This window comes from Sorex fumeus, unplaced genomic scaffold, assembly GCF_029834395.1.
Source record: "Sorex fumeus unplaced genomic scaffold, SorFum_2.1 ptg000109l, whole genome shotgun sequence".
In the NCBI taxonomy this organism is placed as follows: Eukaryota; Metazoa; Chordata; class Mammalia; order Eulipotyphla; family Soricidae; genus Sorex; species Sorex fumeus.
The window spans coordinates 252,526-271,021 of NW_026606166.1; the positions used below are offsets into that span (position 1 = coordinate 252,526).

Here is an 18,496-nt window from a genome sequence, read left to right on the forward strand (position 1 = left end):
ACCAGAATTTTAACGTATGACATAACAGGGCTTCTATTTAGAAACTGATAATTAATGCATGGTTTATTAGAATCGTCATCAGATAGAGACAAAATAGAGAGGGGAAGCGCTCTGAAGTAGTCAAAATGGTATTTTTCATATAAATAAGTCCCCAATTACAATCAGTTTATGCATATTTATACCCCTTTCGGCAATTATCTTAAGATAGGGAAATCAGACAAATGACAGAAATGCCTGCTGACATTCGTAAACACTGTAATGTTCACAACATCCTTATATGATTTAGAACCCTAAGTGCACTGCATGCACAGAGTAAGCTATGAGTGTTATTCTCAGTTTAAAAAAAAAAATCTCAGGCCAGAGCAATAGTACAGTGGGAAGGGTGCTTGCCTTGCATGCAGTTGACCCAGGTTTGATCCCTGGTATCCCATATGGTTACCTGAGCCCACCAGGAGTGACTCCTAAATGCAGACTCAAGAGTAAACCCTGAGCATCATCCAGTGTGGTATGTAAATCAAAAACAAAAAAATCCTACAAGGTGGGGGCTGGAGCAATAGCACAGCGGGTAGGGCGTTTGCCTTGCACACGGCCAACCTGGGTTCAATTCCCAGCATCCTATGTGGGTCCCTGAGCACCGCCAGGAGTAATTCCTGAGTGCAGAGCCAGGAATAACCACTATGCATTGCCAGGTGTGACCCAAAAAGCAAAAAAAAGAAAATTCTACAAGGCACTAGGGTTAGGGTTAGAAAGACTGAAAAAGCCTAGAATTAGAAAGACTGAAAGAGTCTAAAGGTGTAGTACTCCTGTCACTCCTTTCAAATACTTAAAAAAGACGAAAGCTCAGCAGATGGAAAATATGAACCAAGGGCCCAGGAAAAACAGCTAGCTAAATGCTTTGCATACAAAAAGCCCAAGTTCAATCCCTAGTATTGCATAGTCCCCAGAGCACCATCAGGTAGCTCCAAAATAACAAAAAAATTAAATCCTTCTTATCACATTTTACCAGTGACATAATGTGAAGTCATGCACCAACAATTTTGTCTTTCTGAATCTAGTAATTCCTAATCCCACTATGGAAATGACAAATGTTTACCAAACAAAGGCACGTCTGAATAGAATGAATACAAATGTACTGCCTAAAATCAAAGCATATCCTATCAATCATAATAACTTTAAAGTCTGTTTGTGTTTTATCTCTTTTTCTATAGAACAAAAATGCCATTCTCTAATCACATGCCAAGTACAATTTCATTAAATTTCATGAATAACTTGACCACTGCTTTTATTTAGTCACAGTAATCAAGAATAATGAATATAAAATTAACTAAGGTATACAAGTAACCACCAGCTGTTTCTTTGTTTCTTTTTTGTAGTACAGGTAGAAACATGCTGCATGATGCTTAAAACCCACTCATGAGTCCAGAGAGACAGTACAGCAGGTAAGGTGCTTTTCTTTCATGCAGCTGAACCAGGTTGGAGGCCCAGCACTGCTTATGGTACTCCAAGCCCTGCCAGGAGTTAACAAAGAGCAAGGATTAAGCGTGAGCACAGCTGCATGTGGCCAAAAAAATATATTTTTAAAATTCCACTCATTTATATTTTTGTATTAGAGTTTTTAGTACAGTGAGTAAAGTGTTTGCCTTGCATGTGGCAGACCCAGATTTGATCCCTGGCACTCCATGTGGGTGGAGATATATGTGTGTGTGTGTGTGTGTGTGTGTGTGTGTGTGTATGTATGTATGTATATATATATATATATATATATATATCCATTTAGGACTGGAGAGATAACACAGCTAGTAGGGTGCTTGCCTTGCACACAGCTGTCCTGATTCCGTCCCCAGCATCCCTTATGGTTCCCTGAGCATCGTCAGGAGCAGTTCCTGAGTTCAAAGCCAGCGGCAACCCCTGATTATTACTGGGTGTTTCCCAAAAACAAACAAGCAAGCCAAAAAATCCCACTCATTTATCCACTCATTCTTACCTGTCCATGAATGTCTCCACACACTGTTACCGGTGTTGATACTGGCTGGACATTTGACTCTTCCAAAAGGAGGTCGCAAACATAGTCACATAGCCGCTGTAAGAAAAGAAAACAGCAACCTTTTACTAAAATATTAAAACTAAGGATTTAGAATGCTATTCTGTCATAAAAGAAATGAAGTGCAGATAGTAGCACTGCACTGTAGCACTGTCCTCACAACAAATTGTGAGACTTATTGTTACTGTTTTTGGCATATCGAATACACCATGGTAGCTTGCCAGGCTTTACCATGTGGGCGAGATACTCTCGGAAGCTTGCCGGGCTCTCTGAGAGGAGAGGAGGAATCAAACCCGGGTCAGCTGCGTGCAAGGCAAACGCCTTACCCGCTGTACTATCACTCCAGCCCAAAGTGCAGATAGTATGTTTCAATATAGATGAACCTCAAAAAACTATTGCTGAGCTACTAGAGATAGCACAGAGGTTAAGCAACAGGCCTTGCACACACTGACCTTGATTTGCCCCCAAGCATCTCCAGGTGTGGGCCAGGCACCCTGAATAATGCTTTGGAGGCCAAAGAAGAAAACCTTGCCCAATAAAAGGTTACAGACACAAAAGGTTGTTTGTTGTATGCTTCTATTTACCTGAAACATCCAGAAAAGCTAAATTCATAGAGAAAGAAAAAAGATAAGTTGCCATGGTCTGAAGGGAGTAGGGAATAGTCATTGTTTAATGGGAATGCAATTCCCTATGGGTATAATTCATTATTCTATCTGTGGCATCTGAACTATAGTTTTTCAGGATTTTGCTTTTTTTTTTTGGGGGGGGGGTGTCACACCCGGCGATGCACAGGGGTTTCTCCTGACTCTGTACTCAGGAATTCCCCCTGGCAGTTGTAATTATCATATGGGATGCTGGGAATTGAACCTGGGTAGGCAGTGTGCAAGGCAAACGTCCTACCCGCTGTTTCAGCCCCAGTTTTACAGGATTTTGATGAGTGGGGAGGGTATTCTACGTGGCACTCAGAGAGCCCTGGGTCTACTCAGACAACCAAGCCAGTCCTGAGAATGTGGTGCAGCTTGGGCCCATTAATGCCAGAGAACACCAAGGTCACCCCAGTTGTGCTTGGAGGCCTTACGGCCTGGGGACCTCCAGGGCTACACCTGGGGATCTCCAGAGGCCATATAGTACCAGAGATCAAACCAAACATTCTAATTGCTATACTATCTCCTGGCCCCTCTGTACAGTTTGACAAAATATTACTACTGGGTAAATTAAGTAATGGGCACACAGGACGTTTTGGTAGGTGAGGGCACGCCTAGCAGTATTCAAGGGGCCCACCTAGCTCTGTGCCCAGGGATCATTTCTGGCAGTGCTGAAGGGACAACATGCAGTGCTGGGTTGGCCATGTGCAAGGCAAGTGCTTTAAGTCCGGTACTATCGCTCAGGTTCCTTGGCATTATTTCTTAAACTGCATAAAATCTATGATTGTCTTAACTACATTTAATTACAAATATAAGTCTAATGGCTTGCATGCAATTGACCCTTCAATGCATAGATGGCCCCCTGAGTTCCACCAGGAGTGACTCCTGAGCAGGGCGAGAAGACCTGAGCACAGCCAAATACAAAAAAAATTTTTTATCTGAAACTGAGGAATCACTCTACTTTTTAAAAAGAACTCTACGGGCTGGAAAGATAGTAAAGCAAGTAAGATGCTTGCCTGCCTTGCACACAGAATCTGAATTGATGCCCAGCACCCAATTAGGTCCTCAAGCCAGAGCCAGAATGAGCCACGAGCACAAGAAGGTGTGGCACAAAAACCAAAAACAGATTCTAAATGTTTGCATTTTTAAAACTATTTATCTGGGGGCTAGAGAAAGTACAATGGGAAAGGTGCTTGCCTCACACAGTGGACCCACAATCGATCCTTGGCACAGCATATGGTCCCCTAAGCACTGCCAGGAATGATCCCTGATTACGAGGAAAAAGACCTGAGAACGAGGAAAAAGACCTGAACATCTCTGAATATGGTGATGGCACCAAAACAAACAAACTAAACTATTTGTCAAAAATTGGGATACAGCTCAGTGGCAAAGTGCTTGCCTTGAATGTGTAGGACCTAACGTTGGACTGCTGGTAACACATGGTTCCCTGAGCACTTCCAGCGGGACTACATTAAGTCAGGAATAGTACCAAACACCAGTGACTATGTCCGCCCCACAAAAGAAAACAAAATTATATTCCCTCTGAAAACATCAAATCAAAAGATTTTGTAGGGCAGGAGAGAAAGTACAGGGTTTCCATGTAGTACAAGTACTTGCTTTACATGGAGTCAGAACTGGTTCAATACCCAGCATCACATGGTCCCACAACACTGCCAGCAGCAACACCCAAACTCAAGACACTGTTATACTGCATCAATGTGTGTGACCCACCTACTCCCACAGAAAAAAAGAAAAAAATTCTGTAGAGGGTTCTGAGAGAGCTCAACAAGCTACGCACATGATTTGCATTCATGAGCCCCAGATTCCATTGCTGGATTCACATGATTCTCCAAACACAGAGTTGAAGTACCCCTATAACTTGCGGAAACAAAATTATTCCCTCAACAGTGCTCTAGAAGAAGCACAGCTGGGCAGAGGGAACTCGAGGACCTTTGTTCTGCCTGAGACCAGCTAATACTACAGACAAAGAACATTCTGGATTTTAGATAGGTCTGCCAGGAAAGAAGAAATTAAACTACACAAACATTCTCTGGAGTGCTTGAAATTATTTTAAACATTACGGAATCTAAATACTGGGTCCGAGAGAATGAACAGCAGGGAAGGTGTTCACTTTGGTTGCAGTGGACATGGGTTCGATCCCTGTCACCACAAAAATGTAAACTAAACCACAGGTTTGCATTGAAAACCATCTAACTGCCATATCTCTTTGCTAATCCAAACAGTAAGATAGCCTCATAAACATTCAGATCACAAAGCCACTCACCCCTATCAACAGATCCAGACCAGGTCTCCTACTTCTTCCCACTATACACTCTTGAATATAGAAACAAAGCTGTTCATTGCAACAAATATTTATTGAGTGCCAAATGATCCTGGTTCTGGGTACTGTTCTAGACAGAGTAAATAGTACTGACCAAACAGATCAAAACCCCTTCTGCCAAGGGGCTGACAGTGTAATGTGAAGAGATGTAAACCACATATAAATAATACTAACCTGACAGGAGTCAGTTAATAATACTAAATTATACTATTAAAATAATCCTAATACATAAGAGATATAAAAGAAAATGAGTTAACAGAAGAGATAAGGAATGGTAAAGGTGGGGAGTATTAATTTGGGGAGGGTAGGGATGGCTCACCCAGTGACGCTCAGGGTCAACTCTCAATGGTTCACAGGGCACCATGAGGTGTTGGAGGTCATACCTGGGGTTCTTGCAAATAGTTCTGTGAACCATCTCACCAGCCCTAAGGTTTTATTTTACATAGAATGAACATAAAGTTTTATTTATAAAGTGACTTTTGAGTGAAAAACCTGAGGGAGAAACGGTTAAGAAGGGGGGGGGGGGGGGGACACTAACTACAAAATTCCCTAGAAGGGTCAGGGAGATAAATATCTCAAAGGGCTGCTGGGGCACTTTCTGCATGGGACCCAGCATAGCAGATCACCAGGAGCAACCTAGCCCGCCTCCAACACAGACCAGGAAGTAGCCCCAGAGCACAATTAAGTGTTGTTCCAAAACAATAATCAGAGCAAAATTAAAAAGACAAAATATCCTAAAAGCACACTTGTTGTTTAAGAGAAAACATGGAGGCTGATATGGCTAGATGGACTACATAAAAAGAATAGTAGGCAAATCACTGATTTTAGGTCATTAGGGATGAATGTAAGGATCTGGGATTTTATTTTATTTTATTTTTTGCTTTTTAGATCACATCTGGCGATGCTCAGGGGTTACTCCTGGCTCTGCACTCAGGAATCACTCCTGGCGGTGCTCAGGGGACCATATGGGATGCTGGACTCAAACCTAGGAGGGCTGCGTGCAAGGCAAACGCCCTACCCATTGTGCTACGCTCCAGCCCCCAGGATCTGGGATTTTAATAGGAAGCCACTAGATCATACTGAACAAGAATGATACAATCATTAAGTCAGCTATGTTGAAAATGAACTATGGGGAAGTTAGGGAAGGGAAGAGGCCAATGTAGAAGTAGAGAGACCAACTGAGGTATCTCTCCAGTCAGAAAATATTTTTAGAGCCATTTTAGGCTCAGAGTAAACTGAGCAGAAAATATCGATCTCATCTATGCCTCACTCACACACACAGCTGCCTCCACTATCAGTTTCTACAAAAGTGGTATATTTGTTACAACTAATGAACCTACACTGACACCATTATTTGGCAGAGTCATAGTTTATATTAGGATTCCCTCTTGCTGCTATATATGGTTTTGACAAATACATAAAAACATATGTATCCAGAACTATAATATCATAGAGTTGTTTAGGGCAAGTAGTATTTGCCCTAAAAGTCCTCTGTGTTTCATCTATTCATTCCTCCTTACTCCCAAACCCTACAAACTACTAATCTTTATACTGCCTCCAGTTTTACATTCCCCCCTTTTTTATTTTGGGGTGTGGGGGGCGCCACACCCAGTGGTGCTCAGAGGTTACTCTTGGTTCTGCACTCAGGAAGGAATTATTCCTGGCTGTACTCAGGGAACTATATGGGATGCCAGCGATCAAACCCGGGTCAGCCAAGTGCAAGGCAAATGGCCAACCCACTGTACTATCGCTCCAGCCCTCCAGTTTTATATTTTTGAGAATCTTGAGGTGGAATAATACATACAAAAACCTTCTCAGGTTGGCTCTCAAATCCATGGCACCCTATATGGTCCCCCAAGCACCACCAGGGATCACACCTGAGAACCATGAGGTATGAACCCTAAACCAAAAGATTTAGGCCCAGAAAGATAGAACAAGGGTTAAGGTACTTGCCTTGCACGTAGCCAACCCCCTGCTATCGCATACAATCTCCTGAGCCTCACCAGGGGTGCTCCTGGAGCAGTGCCAGGAGTGAAGTAAATGGTTTGATTAAATCAGATGGTAGCAGGAATTAAAGTAGGGGAGTGCACATGCCAGGCATGAGCTCCAGCCCTTTGACCTATCTCCCCAGGTCCCCCATTTACACTTGTTTTGAAAGGGGCAGTTCCCAGCAGTGCTCAGGGCTTAGTCTTGGCTCCTGGTAGAGCTCAAGGAACCAGGTGCGAGAGATCTAACCTGGCTTGGCTATGTACAAGGATTACACTACACCACCTCTTCAGCACCCAATTTAGACATTTTTATCTTGGAGACGTTACTTGTGCCCGCTCGAGCAAATTGATGAACAATGGAAAAACAGTGCTATACAGGGCTATAACTTGGAACCATGTGAATTTATTGCCCATACCTAAAATATTTTAATTATCTCTTATGTATTTACTTTTTATGAAGTGATCACTATAGCAGCCTGATTAAGATCTTTTGGAGGGAAGGGAGAAAAGATAGTTCAACAAGCTGAACGCATGAAAGTTTTGCATGAAAAAACTCTTAAGTTCAATCTTCAGCATTCAAGAGTGATGAACCTCTGGGGTCAGAGCGACAGTACAGAACGTAGGGCACTTGCCTTTAACACGGCTTATCTGGGTTCGATTCCCAGCATGCCACACGATTCCTGAGCCTTCCAGGAATGATCCCTGAGCACTGCTGGGTATGGCTCAAAAACAAACAAAATCCAAGAGCAATAAGCCTATGTCAAGTTGGTGCAGGACCATGTGCTTAACACTGAACCAAATAATTAAAGTCGGTGATAATCAGAAATTAAGAAATTAGTTAGGTCTCCGTGTAGAGGGTCAAGAGGGGAGCCCCATAAGGTGGCTGGCTGTAACTGTGTGGTGAGTAAGGAATATTAGTTACAGCCAAGAATCACTGACCGAAGATGTCATCAAAAAAAAATTCAAGGGGCTGGAGCAATAGCACAGCGGATAGGGCGTTTGCCTTGCATGCAGCCGACCCAGGTTCAATTCCCAGCATCCCATATGGTCCCCTGAGCACCACCAGGGATAATTCCTGAGTGCAGAGCCAGGAGTAACCCCTGAGGCATCGCTGGGTGTGACCCAAAAAGCAAAAATTTAAAAAAAAACCTCAAACTTGGGGCCAGAAAGATAGTACAGCTTGCATTGCATACGGCCAACTGGTCAATCTGGATTTCATTCCTGCATCTCATATGGTACTCCAAAACTGCCAGGAGTGATTCCTGAGTGCAGAGCCAGGAGTAATCCCTAAATATTGCCGGGTATGGCCCAAAACCTAAAAACAAATAATTAAGAAAGTACAGTGAAGGTAGGGTGCGTGTATAGCATCTGGCTGATCCAGGTTTGATCCCCAGGACTCTATATGATCCCTGGAGACCCGCCAGCAGTGATACCTGAGTGTAGAGCCAGGAGTAAGCCTTGAACACCACCAGGGATGGGCCAAGACAAACAAAAAACAGGGGCTGGAGTGGTAGTACAGCAGGGAGGGCGTTTGCCTTGCATACGGCCAACCTGGGTTCAATCCCCGGCATCCTGTATGATTTCCCCCAAGCACCGCCAGGAGTAATTCCTGAGTCGCAGAGCCAGGAGTAACCCCTGAGCATCTCTGGTGTGATCCCAGAAAGTGCCAAAAATTTTTTTAAAAAAATTTTTTTTTAAATAAGTGGAAATAATGAGGATGAAAAGGTGCAATGGCGGTGGGACTGGTGTTGGTATACTGAATGTCTGTAACGAATCATCATGAACAACTTTGTAACTCACAGTGCTTATATAAAGTGCAAGGGGAAAATAAAATAAAATTTGAAAAAAAAGTAACAGTGAACATAACTTGTAGAGTACCAGTGTGCAACCCTGACAATCTCAAACACCAGAGAGTGTCAAGAGTAAACTACCGCCTGAGGCAGCCTCACTCAACCAGAGGCCAGGGTCACTAACCTGAGTGAAGTAATAGCTGCCACCTGTGACTGTCACTTCTGCAGATCCCAGTTAAGGATTTAGAGAGCTAAGTCTCTAAACAGTTGCCTCAGGCCTGAGCAATAATAGAAAGGGCAGAGTACTTGCCTTGCACTCAGCCTTTCTGGGTTTGATCCCCAGCACTACCCACTGTCCTGAGTCTGTCGGTGATCCCTGAGCACAGAGCCAGGAGTAAGCTCTGAGCATTGCCAGATGTGGCCCAAAAATAAAAAATAAAGATAAAACGTGGCCAACCTAGGTTTGATCCCCAGCACCGTATGTTCGCCAAGCTCTGCCAGGATCCCTGAGTTCCAGGAGTGAGCTCTGAGCACTTCCAGGTGTGGAAGGGGAGGGAGGATAAGGAGAGACAAATGCTCTTGTAGAAGGTGTGATGTTTGACAGCACATGCATGAAACCCTATCAAGAACAGTACTGTAAGTCACAAAGCCTAAAATTTTTTAAATCTTAAAAAAAGAACTAAAAACGGAGGGAGGGAGAATCTGGTTCCCAGCCCTGAGCAGCCCATTCAAATACCCTCCCTTTCACTTTTTCTAAATACCTTTGAATATCTGTACTTTTTTTTTTATAAATACTTATACTTTTTTTGTGTTTTGCTTTGCTCATGGGGCTGAGAGTGGTCATCATACACTGCAACTCCTATCTCTATGCCCTCAAGAACACTCCTGGTAGTACTTGGAGGACAATACATAGTGCCTGGGATCAAACCCAAGTCAGTTACTTGCAAGGGAAGAGCCTTAGCTCCTGTAATATTTTTCCAGTCCTATCTTTTTTTTTGGGAGGGGGGGGGATAGGAGGTTGGGGGAAAGCAGGGAATTCTTCCCAAGCTGTTCTCAAGATGGTGGAGGAGAGGGGCTGGAGAGATAGGACAGCGGGTAGGGCGTTTGCCTTGCACGCAGCCGACCCGGGTTCGATTCCCAGCATCCCATATGGCCCATGAGCACCGCCAGGAGTAACTCCTGAGTGCAGAGCCAGGAGTAACCCCTGTGCATCTCCAGGTGTGACCCAAAAAGGAAAATAAAAAAAGATGGTGGAGGAGAGGGGGGTGAAACACAAATTCTAGCAGGGTCTGATAGTTCAATGCTTAGCATAGCATTGCTCGGTGGGCCTCCAGGACCCCACCCAGTGGTGCTGGTGGACCATACAGTGCCAGGGCTTAAACTTGGGTCCTTGCACCTACAAAGCAAGCACGGATGACCTTGTAAGCTATCTCCCCCATCCCTGAGTGGTAATTTTGGAGGCTGGAAAGATAGTACAGTGGTAGGACACTTGTCTTGCATGCAGTCAACAGCATTTGATCCCCAGCACCCCTTATGGTCCCCCAAGCACCACCAGTCGTGATTTCTGAGTGAAGAGCCAGGAGTAATCTGTGGGCATCACCAGATGTGGCCCAAAATCCAAAAAGAATGGATATTTTGCTGTTGTTGTTGTTGTTGTTTGTTGTTGTTAGGAGAAGGAGGAAGGTCACACAAGGCACTGCTCAAGGGCCATTCCAGAATTTTCTGACCCCTGACCCCTGACAGTGCTCAGGGGTTCCTTGTGGCTTTATGGTGCCAGGAATTTGAAATATGGTCATGGCTGATACACCTGCATTCGAGGCAGTGCCTTACCTCCTATAGTGTATCTCCTGTCTCAGAAATGTCAATTTTTTGGTTTGGTTGGTTTTGGTTTCGGGGCCACAGCCAGGATGGTAGGGGCTACTTCAGGTTCAGTGCGGGAGGGAGGGGTCACTCCCAAATTGGATGGGACAGGGAACTGAAATCACTAAGTGCTGGGGCCCTAGCATGCAAAGCATGTGTTCCAGCCCTTTGAACAATCTCCCAAGTTCAAGAACAGGAATTTTCAATAGCAAAGAAATTCAGGTACTCTGCTGAAACATCATTTAACTTCATCAAGTACTAACTCTGCCACCCCTTCTATTTACTACAGGATTGTGTTAATAAAAGAATGTATATGAGGCTGTTCTGAAAACTCCAATCACTGCTAGTAATTCAGACCATGGAATCCAAATTTGCATGGAGAAAGAGACACGCCTCTAAGGTAGAGTGCAAAAGAAGTATGTAAGATATTGTAGTCACGGTCATGGTCCTCCCATTGTTCATTGGTTTGCTCGAGTGGGCCCAGTAACGTCTCCTTCGTGAGGCTTGTTGTTACTGTGTTTGGCATATTGAATATGTCACGGGTAGCTTGCCAGGCTCTGCCAAAGATATTGTAATGAGGGAGCCAAAGTGTTATTTGTGAATGTAAACCTTGGGGCCAGACCACCTAGATTTAAATCTTAGCTCCTAAAGCTTTGTACCTATAAAACTTTATCTGTCTGTAATTTAGGACAAATGTGAGTATACAATTCATAGGGCTATTATGCATACAAATGGAGACGTTACTGGCGCCCACGAGTAAATCGATGAGTGATGGGATATCAAGTGATCAAGTGATTATGCATACTGAATTATTTAATATTTGTTTTATGTAAGTTTTATGCAAAAAAATAAGAAAACAGACTGAACAGAAGCAATGAAGTACAGAAATACAAAATATATTGTCAGAAGACAGCAGTTCAAATGTGCTTACAATGGGAGATTAAAAAGATATCTCTGTATCACTATTGTCCCAATTTGCACGAGTGGGCCCAGTAATGTCTCCATTGTGAGACTTGTTCTTACTGTGTTTGGCATATTGAATACGTCACAGGTAGCTTGCCAGGCTTTGCCATGTGGGCGAGATACTCTCGGTAGCTTGCCGGGTTCTCTGAGAGGGGCGGAGGAATCGAACCCGGCTCGGCCAGGCCAGCCATGTGCAAGGCAAATGCCCTACTGTTGTGCTATCACTCCAGCCCCTGTCCATAGCCATATTACTCACAACAGCTAAAGGTGACACTGGTGGCCACTGAAGTAAAATATGTTCTGTACAAATAGTGGAGTATTGTTAATCTTCAAAAGCTTGAAGTTCTAGGGCTGGAGTGATGGAGTAGGTAACGCACTTGCCTTGCATGCAGCTGACCCAGGTTCGATCCCAAGTATCGCATATGGTCCTCTGAGCCAGCCAGGAGTAAACCCTGAGCACTGCTGGGTGTGGCCCCAAATCAAACAATAAATAAATTAATGAAATAAGTAATTTTTTAAAAGATGGAATTTTGGCACAAGCTACAGAGTGAATGAATTTTGAGGACAGGATATGAAGTCAGTCAGTCAGTTACCAAAGGACACACATTCTGTGATTTCAATTGCTTGAGGTCCTTCGAATAGTCAAATTCACAGAGACAGAAAGTAAAATGTGGTTGCTGGAGGGTCAGAGTCCTTGGTTGATGGGTGAGGTGGATGAAGAGTTCTGGAGAAAAATGCTAGATGGTTGTAACCTTAGGAATGCTTTTTTTATTAGTGAAACAGAAATAAGGAGGAAGATACTTATTCAAAAGCATGCCATTCACCATACTAAGAAGCTATTAACTGTTAGAAAGAGTTCTGTAGAACAAGACTTTGCAACCTAACTCAGCAATTATTATCTTTAATCATATTATAAACTCTACAAAGCTGTTTCTGGGCCAGAGATAATACAGCAGGTAGGGTGCTTGCCTTGCATTCAATCTCAGATATCACATATAATCCCCAATCACCACCCCGAGCAATCCCTGAGCAGAGTCAGGAGAAAGCCCCAAGCACAGCTGGGTATAGTCCAAAAACAAAAAAAAAAGAAAGTCTCAGGTATTTTCTCTGTAAAGAGATACAGGCTAGGGGCTGGAGAAATAGTACAGTGAATAGGATATTTGCCTTGCACACAGCCAACCCAGGTTCAATCCCCAGCACCCCATATGATCCCCCAAGCCCTGACAAATGATCCCTGAGCACAGAGCCAGGAGTGAGCCCTGAGTACTAAAGGATGTAGCCCAAAAACCAAAAAAAAAGAAAAAGAAAAAAGAACAGACTAAACAAACTGATGCTGTATCAGCTCTGAAATTCTAGGAACTATGAGTTTCTAGAAGCAAGTACTGTCCCACAAAATAGTCTCATGCAGTGACTGAGAACCCAAAAGGTGGCTGGTCCCAACTGGATGTATTATACATATAAAATGTACACATATTTGGTAAATTTGGTACAAAATGTGCACCTTACTACATGAATTATTTTATACTGAATACATGATGAAATTAAGCTGAATAAACTATTACTGAAGTTCTTTTCTTTTTTTAGAAACGAATCACTGTGAGATACACAGTTAACAAAGTTGTTCATGATTGGGTTTCAGTCATACAATGTTCCAACATCGTCTATGTCTCTCTCTCTCTCTCAGTCTCTCCCCGCCCTGTTGGGCATTATGGTTTGCAATACAGGTACTGAAAAGTTATCATGTATATCCCTTTACCTTCTTTCAACACTCTGTTGTCCAGAGTGAATATTTCCAACCATCATTGTCATAGTGGCCACTTCACTATCCTAACTGCCCTCCCCACTCCCCCCCCGCCCGCCAGCCCCAACTAATGGTAAATTTCTAACCATGGACCAATTTTCCTGGCCCTCATTTCTACCGTTCCTGAGTACTAGTCTCAGACTATGTTTTTTTTTTTATATTCCATAAACGAGTGCAGTCATTCTGTCTGTCCCTCTTGTTTCACTCAGCATGATACTCTCCGTGTCCATCCATTTATAAACAAATTGCCAGTTATTTTCACATTGCCAGTTGTTTCTTCTTACTTTTTTTGATTCAGCTACTAAAAAAATTTGAAGCTCATATTTCTGAATTTTTTTTTCTTTTTGGATCACACCTGGTGATGCACAGTGATTATTCCTGGTTCATGCGCTCAGAAATTACTCCTAGAGGTGCAAATGGGATGCTGGGAATCAAACCCGGGTCAGCCATGTGCAAGGCAAACGCCCTGCCCGCTGTGCTATTGCTCCAGCCCCCCAAATGTTTCTGTTCAATAGAACTTTTACAGAAAATGTTCAGATAACAGAATGTGGTTATGTTGTCAAAAATACAAATAACAGGGAAGGGGTGTGGGAAGAGACAATAGCAGGGGCAGGAGTAACAGGGATAAGGTGCATGTCTTGCATGTGGAGACCCATTTGGACCCTGCACCACTTGGCCTCCATCATCTCCGGGGGTAACCCTGGAGGCCCCAGGAATCTCTCTAAACCCAGGAAGTTTCTTGGTTTGTCTAATATTATCTTCACTTTATGCCAAGAAATAGAACAAAATTAAATTTATTTAAATAGCCAGAGATGAGGAGCCAAAGACTGAGCACAAGTTTTGCATGTAGGAGGACCAGATTGGATCTCTGGCCCCAAATATAGAGCTGGGAAAAGTCTCTGAGAACTGCCGGGTGTGGCCCTAAAAAACAGAAGGGGGAGAAAGACCCAGAAAACTCAAAGAACACAAGAATAGCCATAGATGAGCAACACCAGCAGATTAATCGGAAAGACATTACCAAGACAAACAAAAGCCTATACTTAATAAATTCAGACAAACCCCCCTCCTAATAGCTAGAGCAACCCCAGTTGCAAAAATATGGAAGTTTTCTCTTTCTCCAACTTCAAACTGTACATTAAAGTGGTAGCAATCAAAACTGTGATACTGGAATAAAGACATTCTCTCAGGCCAATGGAAGAGAACTGAGGATGAGGAACAGAAAGATTCTCAGATATATAATCAATTAACCTTTGCTAAAAGAGCAAAAAGTGTGAAGTGGCAAAAGGAAATCCTCTTCAATAAATGGTATTAGGATAATTGGCCAGTCACATGCAAAAGAATTAAAGCACCCCCAATTTAACACCACACAGAAAACTCAAATCAAAATGGATAAAGATCTCAATAACAGTCCTGAAACCATAAATTATAACGAGGAAAACATAAGTAGAACACTCCGTGATTGGCCAGAGAGATAAGGTACTTGCTTTGCACACAGTCAACCTCAATTCCATCCCTAGCACTCCATATGGTTTCCTAAGTCCTGCCAAGAGTCATCCCTAAGCACTGCCAGGTATGGCCCAAAAACAAAGAAATAACAATAAACAAGTAACACTCCAGACACTGATGCTAGAGATATCTTTAATGATTTAATGCCATTAGCCAAGCCAAGGTAAACAAAGATGCCGGGACCTTGCAAAGGACCAACCCTGGTTCAATCCCTGGCACCCTGAATGGTCCCCCAAATCCATCCAGGAGTGATCCCTGAGCACACAGCCAGGAGTAAGCCCTGAACACTGCCAAAGCAAGAAGAAAAAAAAAAAGACAATTATCTTGCTTCACAAAGAAACAAAAAAGATCAATGAACATTACAGGAAAGAAAAACAACAAAGCTTTATTAGAAAACTGAGAGGAAGGGATAATGAGCAGAAACTTCTTCAAAAAAGATAAACAGATGGGGCTGGAGCGATAGCACAGCGGGGAGGGCATTTGCCTTGCACACAGCCAACATGGCCGATATAGGTTCGATTCCCAGCATCCCATATGGTCCCCCGAGCACCGCCAGGAGTGATTCCTGAGTGCATGAGCCAGGAGTAACCCCTGAGCATCGCCGGGTGTGACCCAAAAACCAAAAAAAAAAAAAAAAAAAAAGATAAACAGATAGCCAAAAGGTATATGAAAAAAATGCTCTACTCACTAACCAGGTAAATGCAAATCAAAATGAGCTATCATCTCACACCAGCGAGACTGGCACACACACAAAGAATGAAAACAACCAGTGTTTATTGAGGGTATGGGGCAAAAAGAAACCTTCATTCTCTACTGGTGGGAATATTGACTGGTCCAGTCTTTTTGGAAAACAACACAGACACGTCTCCAGAAACTAGGTATCAAGCTATTAACTCCAATTCCAACAACTCCCGAAACTCTATTTGGATAAGACATTTGCTCTCCTATGTTCATTCCAAGCACTACTCACAATAGCCAAAATCTGGAAACAAATCAAGTGTTCAAGAACAGATGACTGAATAAAGAAACTATGGTACATACACACACTGAACTACTCAGCTATAAGGAAAGATGAAATCATGCAATCTGCTGCTACATGGATGGATCTGGAAAATATCATGCTAAGCGAAATTAGCCAGAAGAAGAGGGACAAGAATAATCTCTCGAGTGGACTCTAAAGAAACAAAGTAGAGGCACAGCAAATGCTCCAAGGCAGCAGAAACTGAGAACTAGTCTTTAGTAGGAAGTTTACCACAGGGAAGGGACCTGAGTGGGGGATTAAGACTGGGATGGGGGTTGGGGCAGAGGACACTGAGACAATGCTAGAGGGAAGTGAACACTCTAGGGGAGGGTGTGGTGATAGATTGCTATGCATAAAACCCTATCATTAGTAGTATTGTGAACCACTAGGCCTAAAATTTTAAAAAATTTTTAAATTTTAATTCAGAACTTCACTCAGTATTCCAAAGGATTAAAAAAAAATTGGGGAATCAGAGATACAGTATAGCAATAAGGTCTTGCATGCATCGAACCTGGATCAGATTCCCAGCACTGCATACGGTCCCCCATGCCCCACCAGAAATGACCCCTGAGCTCTGAGTCAAGAGTAAGCACTGAGTACCTTCAGGTGTGGCCCCAAAACAAAAAAGTTTAAGAAACAGCTAGGCATCATCCACAAGTATAATCAAAAGAAAATGAAATAGTTAAGATGAAAAAGAAATCTGATGTTTATTAAACTGAGAGCCAATCCAACTGCTTAACTTCCAAATCATTTCAACATCCAATTTCAAGTTAATGTTATTTTTCCAATATAAGTACTATTTTATTGATTATAAACACAAAGCTTAAAACACTTTTACAGATGTTAAGGGACAAAAATGTCCACATCAATTCACTGATATGTAAAAACAAATTTCACTTCAAGATATTTTAACAACTCTACAGTAAGAGATCTGGTTAATTTTCTGCGAATTGGACACTAATATTGGTTACATTCTCATTCCCTTTCTAAAAGGATAAGCAGAGCAGTTGAGACAGCACAGGGGTTAAGGTTCTTACCTTACACAAAGAAATCTGGAGCCTGATCTCAGGCACAGGCAAGGCTCCAAGGCCCACCAGGAGTGATTCCCTAAACACAGCCCTGAGTGTGGTCCCTCTTCCACCCACCAAAATCAGTGGGGAGAAAAGCCCCAAAACTCAAATCAGACAAGAACCAGATAAGCATGAATACTCCAGTTCTACAACTATTGGCTTTTAACTAATCCTATTGAGGAAGACAGGAGAGATAGTACCAGGATTCGATCCCAGATAGTCCCTTGAGCACTACCAGGAGTGATAATCTGAGGGCAGAGCTAGGAGTAAGCCCTGACCACCACTGGGTGCGGGCCAAGACTCCCCCAAAAAAATAGCTTACCCTACTGAACATGGGCAAATGTTCAAGAATGACTTTCCTATCTTACAACATATATTAACATGCAAAAACAAGTCTCACATGTGTGAGCCTAATACTGTTAATGCTAAATATCAACCTTCCATACCAAAAGAGTGAGTAGGGGGAGGCGGGCGGGGAGAGCGCACCCCACCACCACACACACACAGACACACGCGATATTGCAGCAGGTAAGGCGCTTGCCCTGCGCGCAGCCCAGTCGGGTTCTATCCCTGGAAGCCCATAAGGTCCCGATGCCACCAGGAATGATCTGTGAGCCCAGAGCCTGGACTAAGTCCCAAGCACCGTTGCCGGGAAGGGCCTCCCCCCTCACCCGCCCCGCACACACACACACTCCAAACAAAAACAGTAGACTGGTCCTTAGGAACTTTGCGGACAGTGATAACACACACACACACACACACACACACACATACACACTCCAAACAAAAACAGTAGACTGGTCCTTAGGAACTTTGCGGACAGTGATAACACACACACACACACACACACACACACACACACTCCAAACAAAAACAGTAGACTGGTCCTTAGGAACTTTGCGGACAGTGATAACCTGCTTTAAAGCCACAATGATAAAAGCCACTCGGACCGATCAACAGCCGACCCGCTTGGCCCAGAGCAAATCAGAAGTCACTGAGCAAACACAACGGGCCCAACACGGCTCTCCCCTGACATACTGAAACACACACACACACACACACACACACACACACACACACACACACACGGCACAGTCTGGCGCTGCACGGTCGCGCGTTCGCCCCCTTGGTCCAGCTTGGTCCAGCCCCTCACACACACAGACACAGACACACACAGACACACAGACACACACACACACACGACACGGTCCGGCGCTGCGCTGCACGGCCGCGCGTTCGCCCCCTCGGTCCAGGCTCGGCGGGAAGCACCACCAACCTGAGGAAACCCAGACGACGAAACCTGGAGTGAGGAAGGGGGAGAGCACGGAGGCCGAGCGTCAAGCCAGAGAGGGCGTGGGGGGCGAGGGGGGCGACACGCTCCACTCGGGACACCAGCCCGAGCGCGCACTCGATCCCCGGCTCTCGGTCCCGACCCGCAGGAGAGCGCCGGCTCGCGGGGGGCGGCACGGGG

At 43.9% G+C, this 18,496-nt stretch overlaps 1 protein-coding gene across 2 annotated transcripts in view; it reads right to left on the reverse strand.

Annotated features, from left to right (window-relative positions):
• LOC130042734 (serine/threonine-protein phosphatase 6 catalytic subunit) overlaps positions 1 to 18,496 on the reverse strand; it is a 99,684-nt gene that overhangs the window by 16,321 nt on the left and 64,867 nt on the right. For both annotated transcript variants that reach the window (XM_056134925.1, XM_056134923.1), the window contains one exon: positions 1,985 to 2,080. In XM_056134925.1, the coding sequence (XP_055990900.1) occupies positions 1,985 to 2,080 (96 nt within the window). The remainder of the gene's footprint in view (positions 1 to 1,984; positions 2,081 to 18,496) is intronic.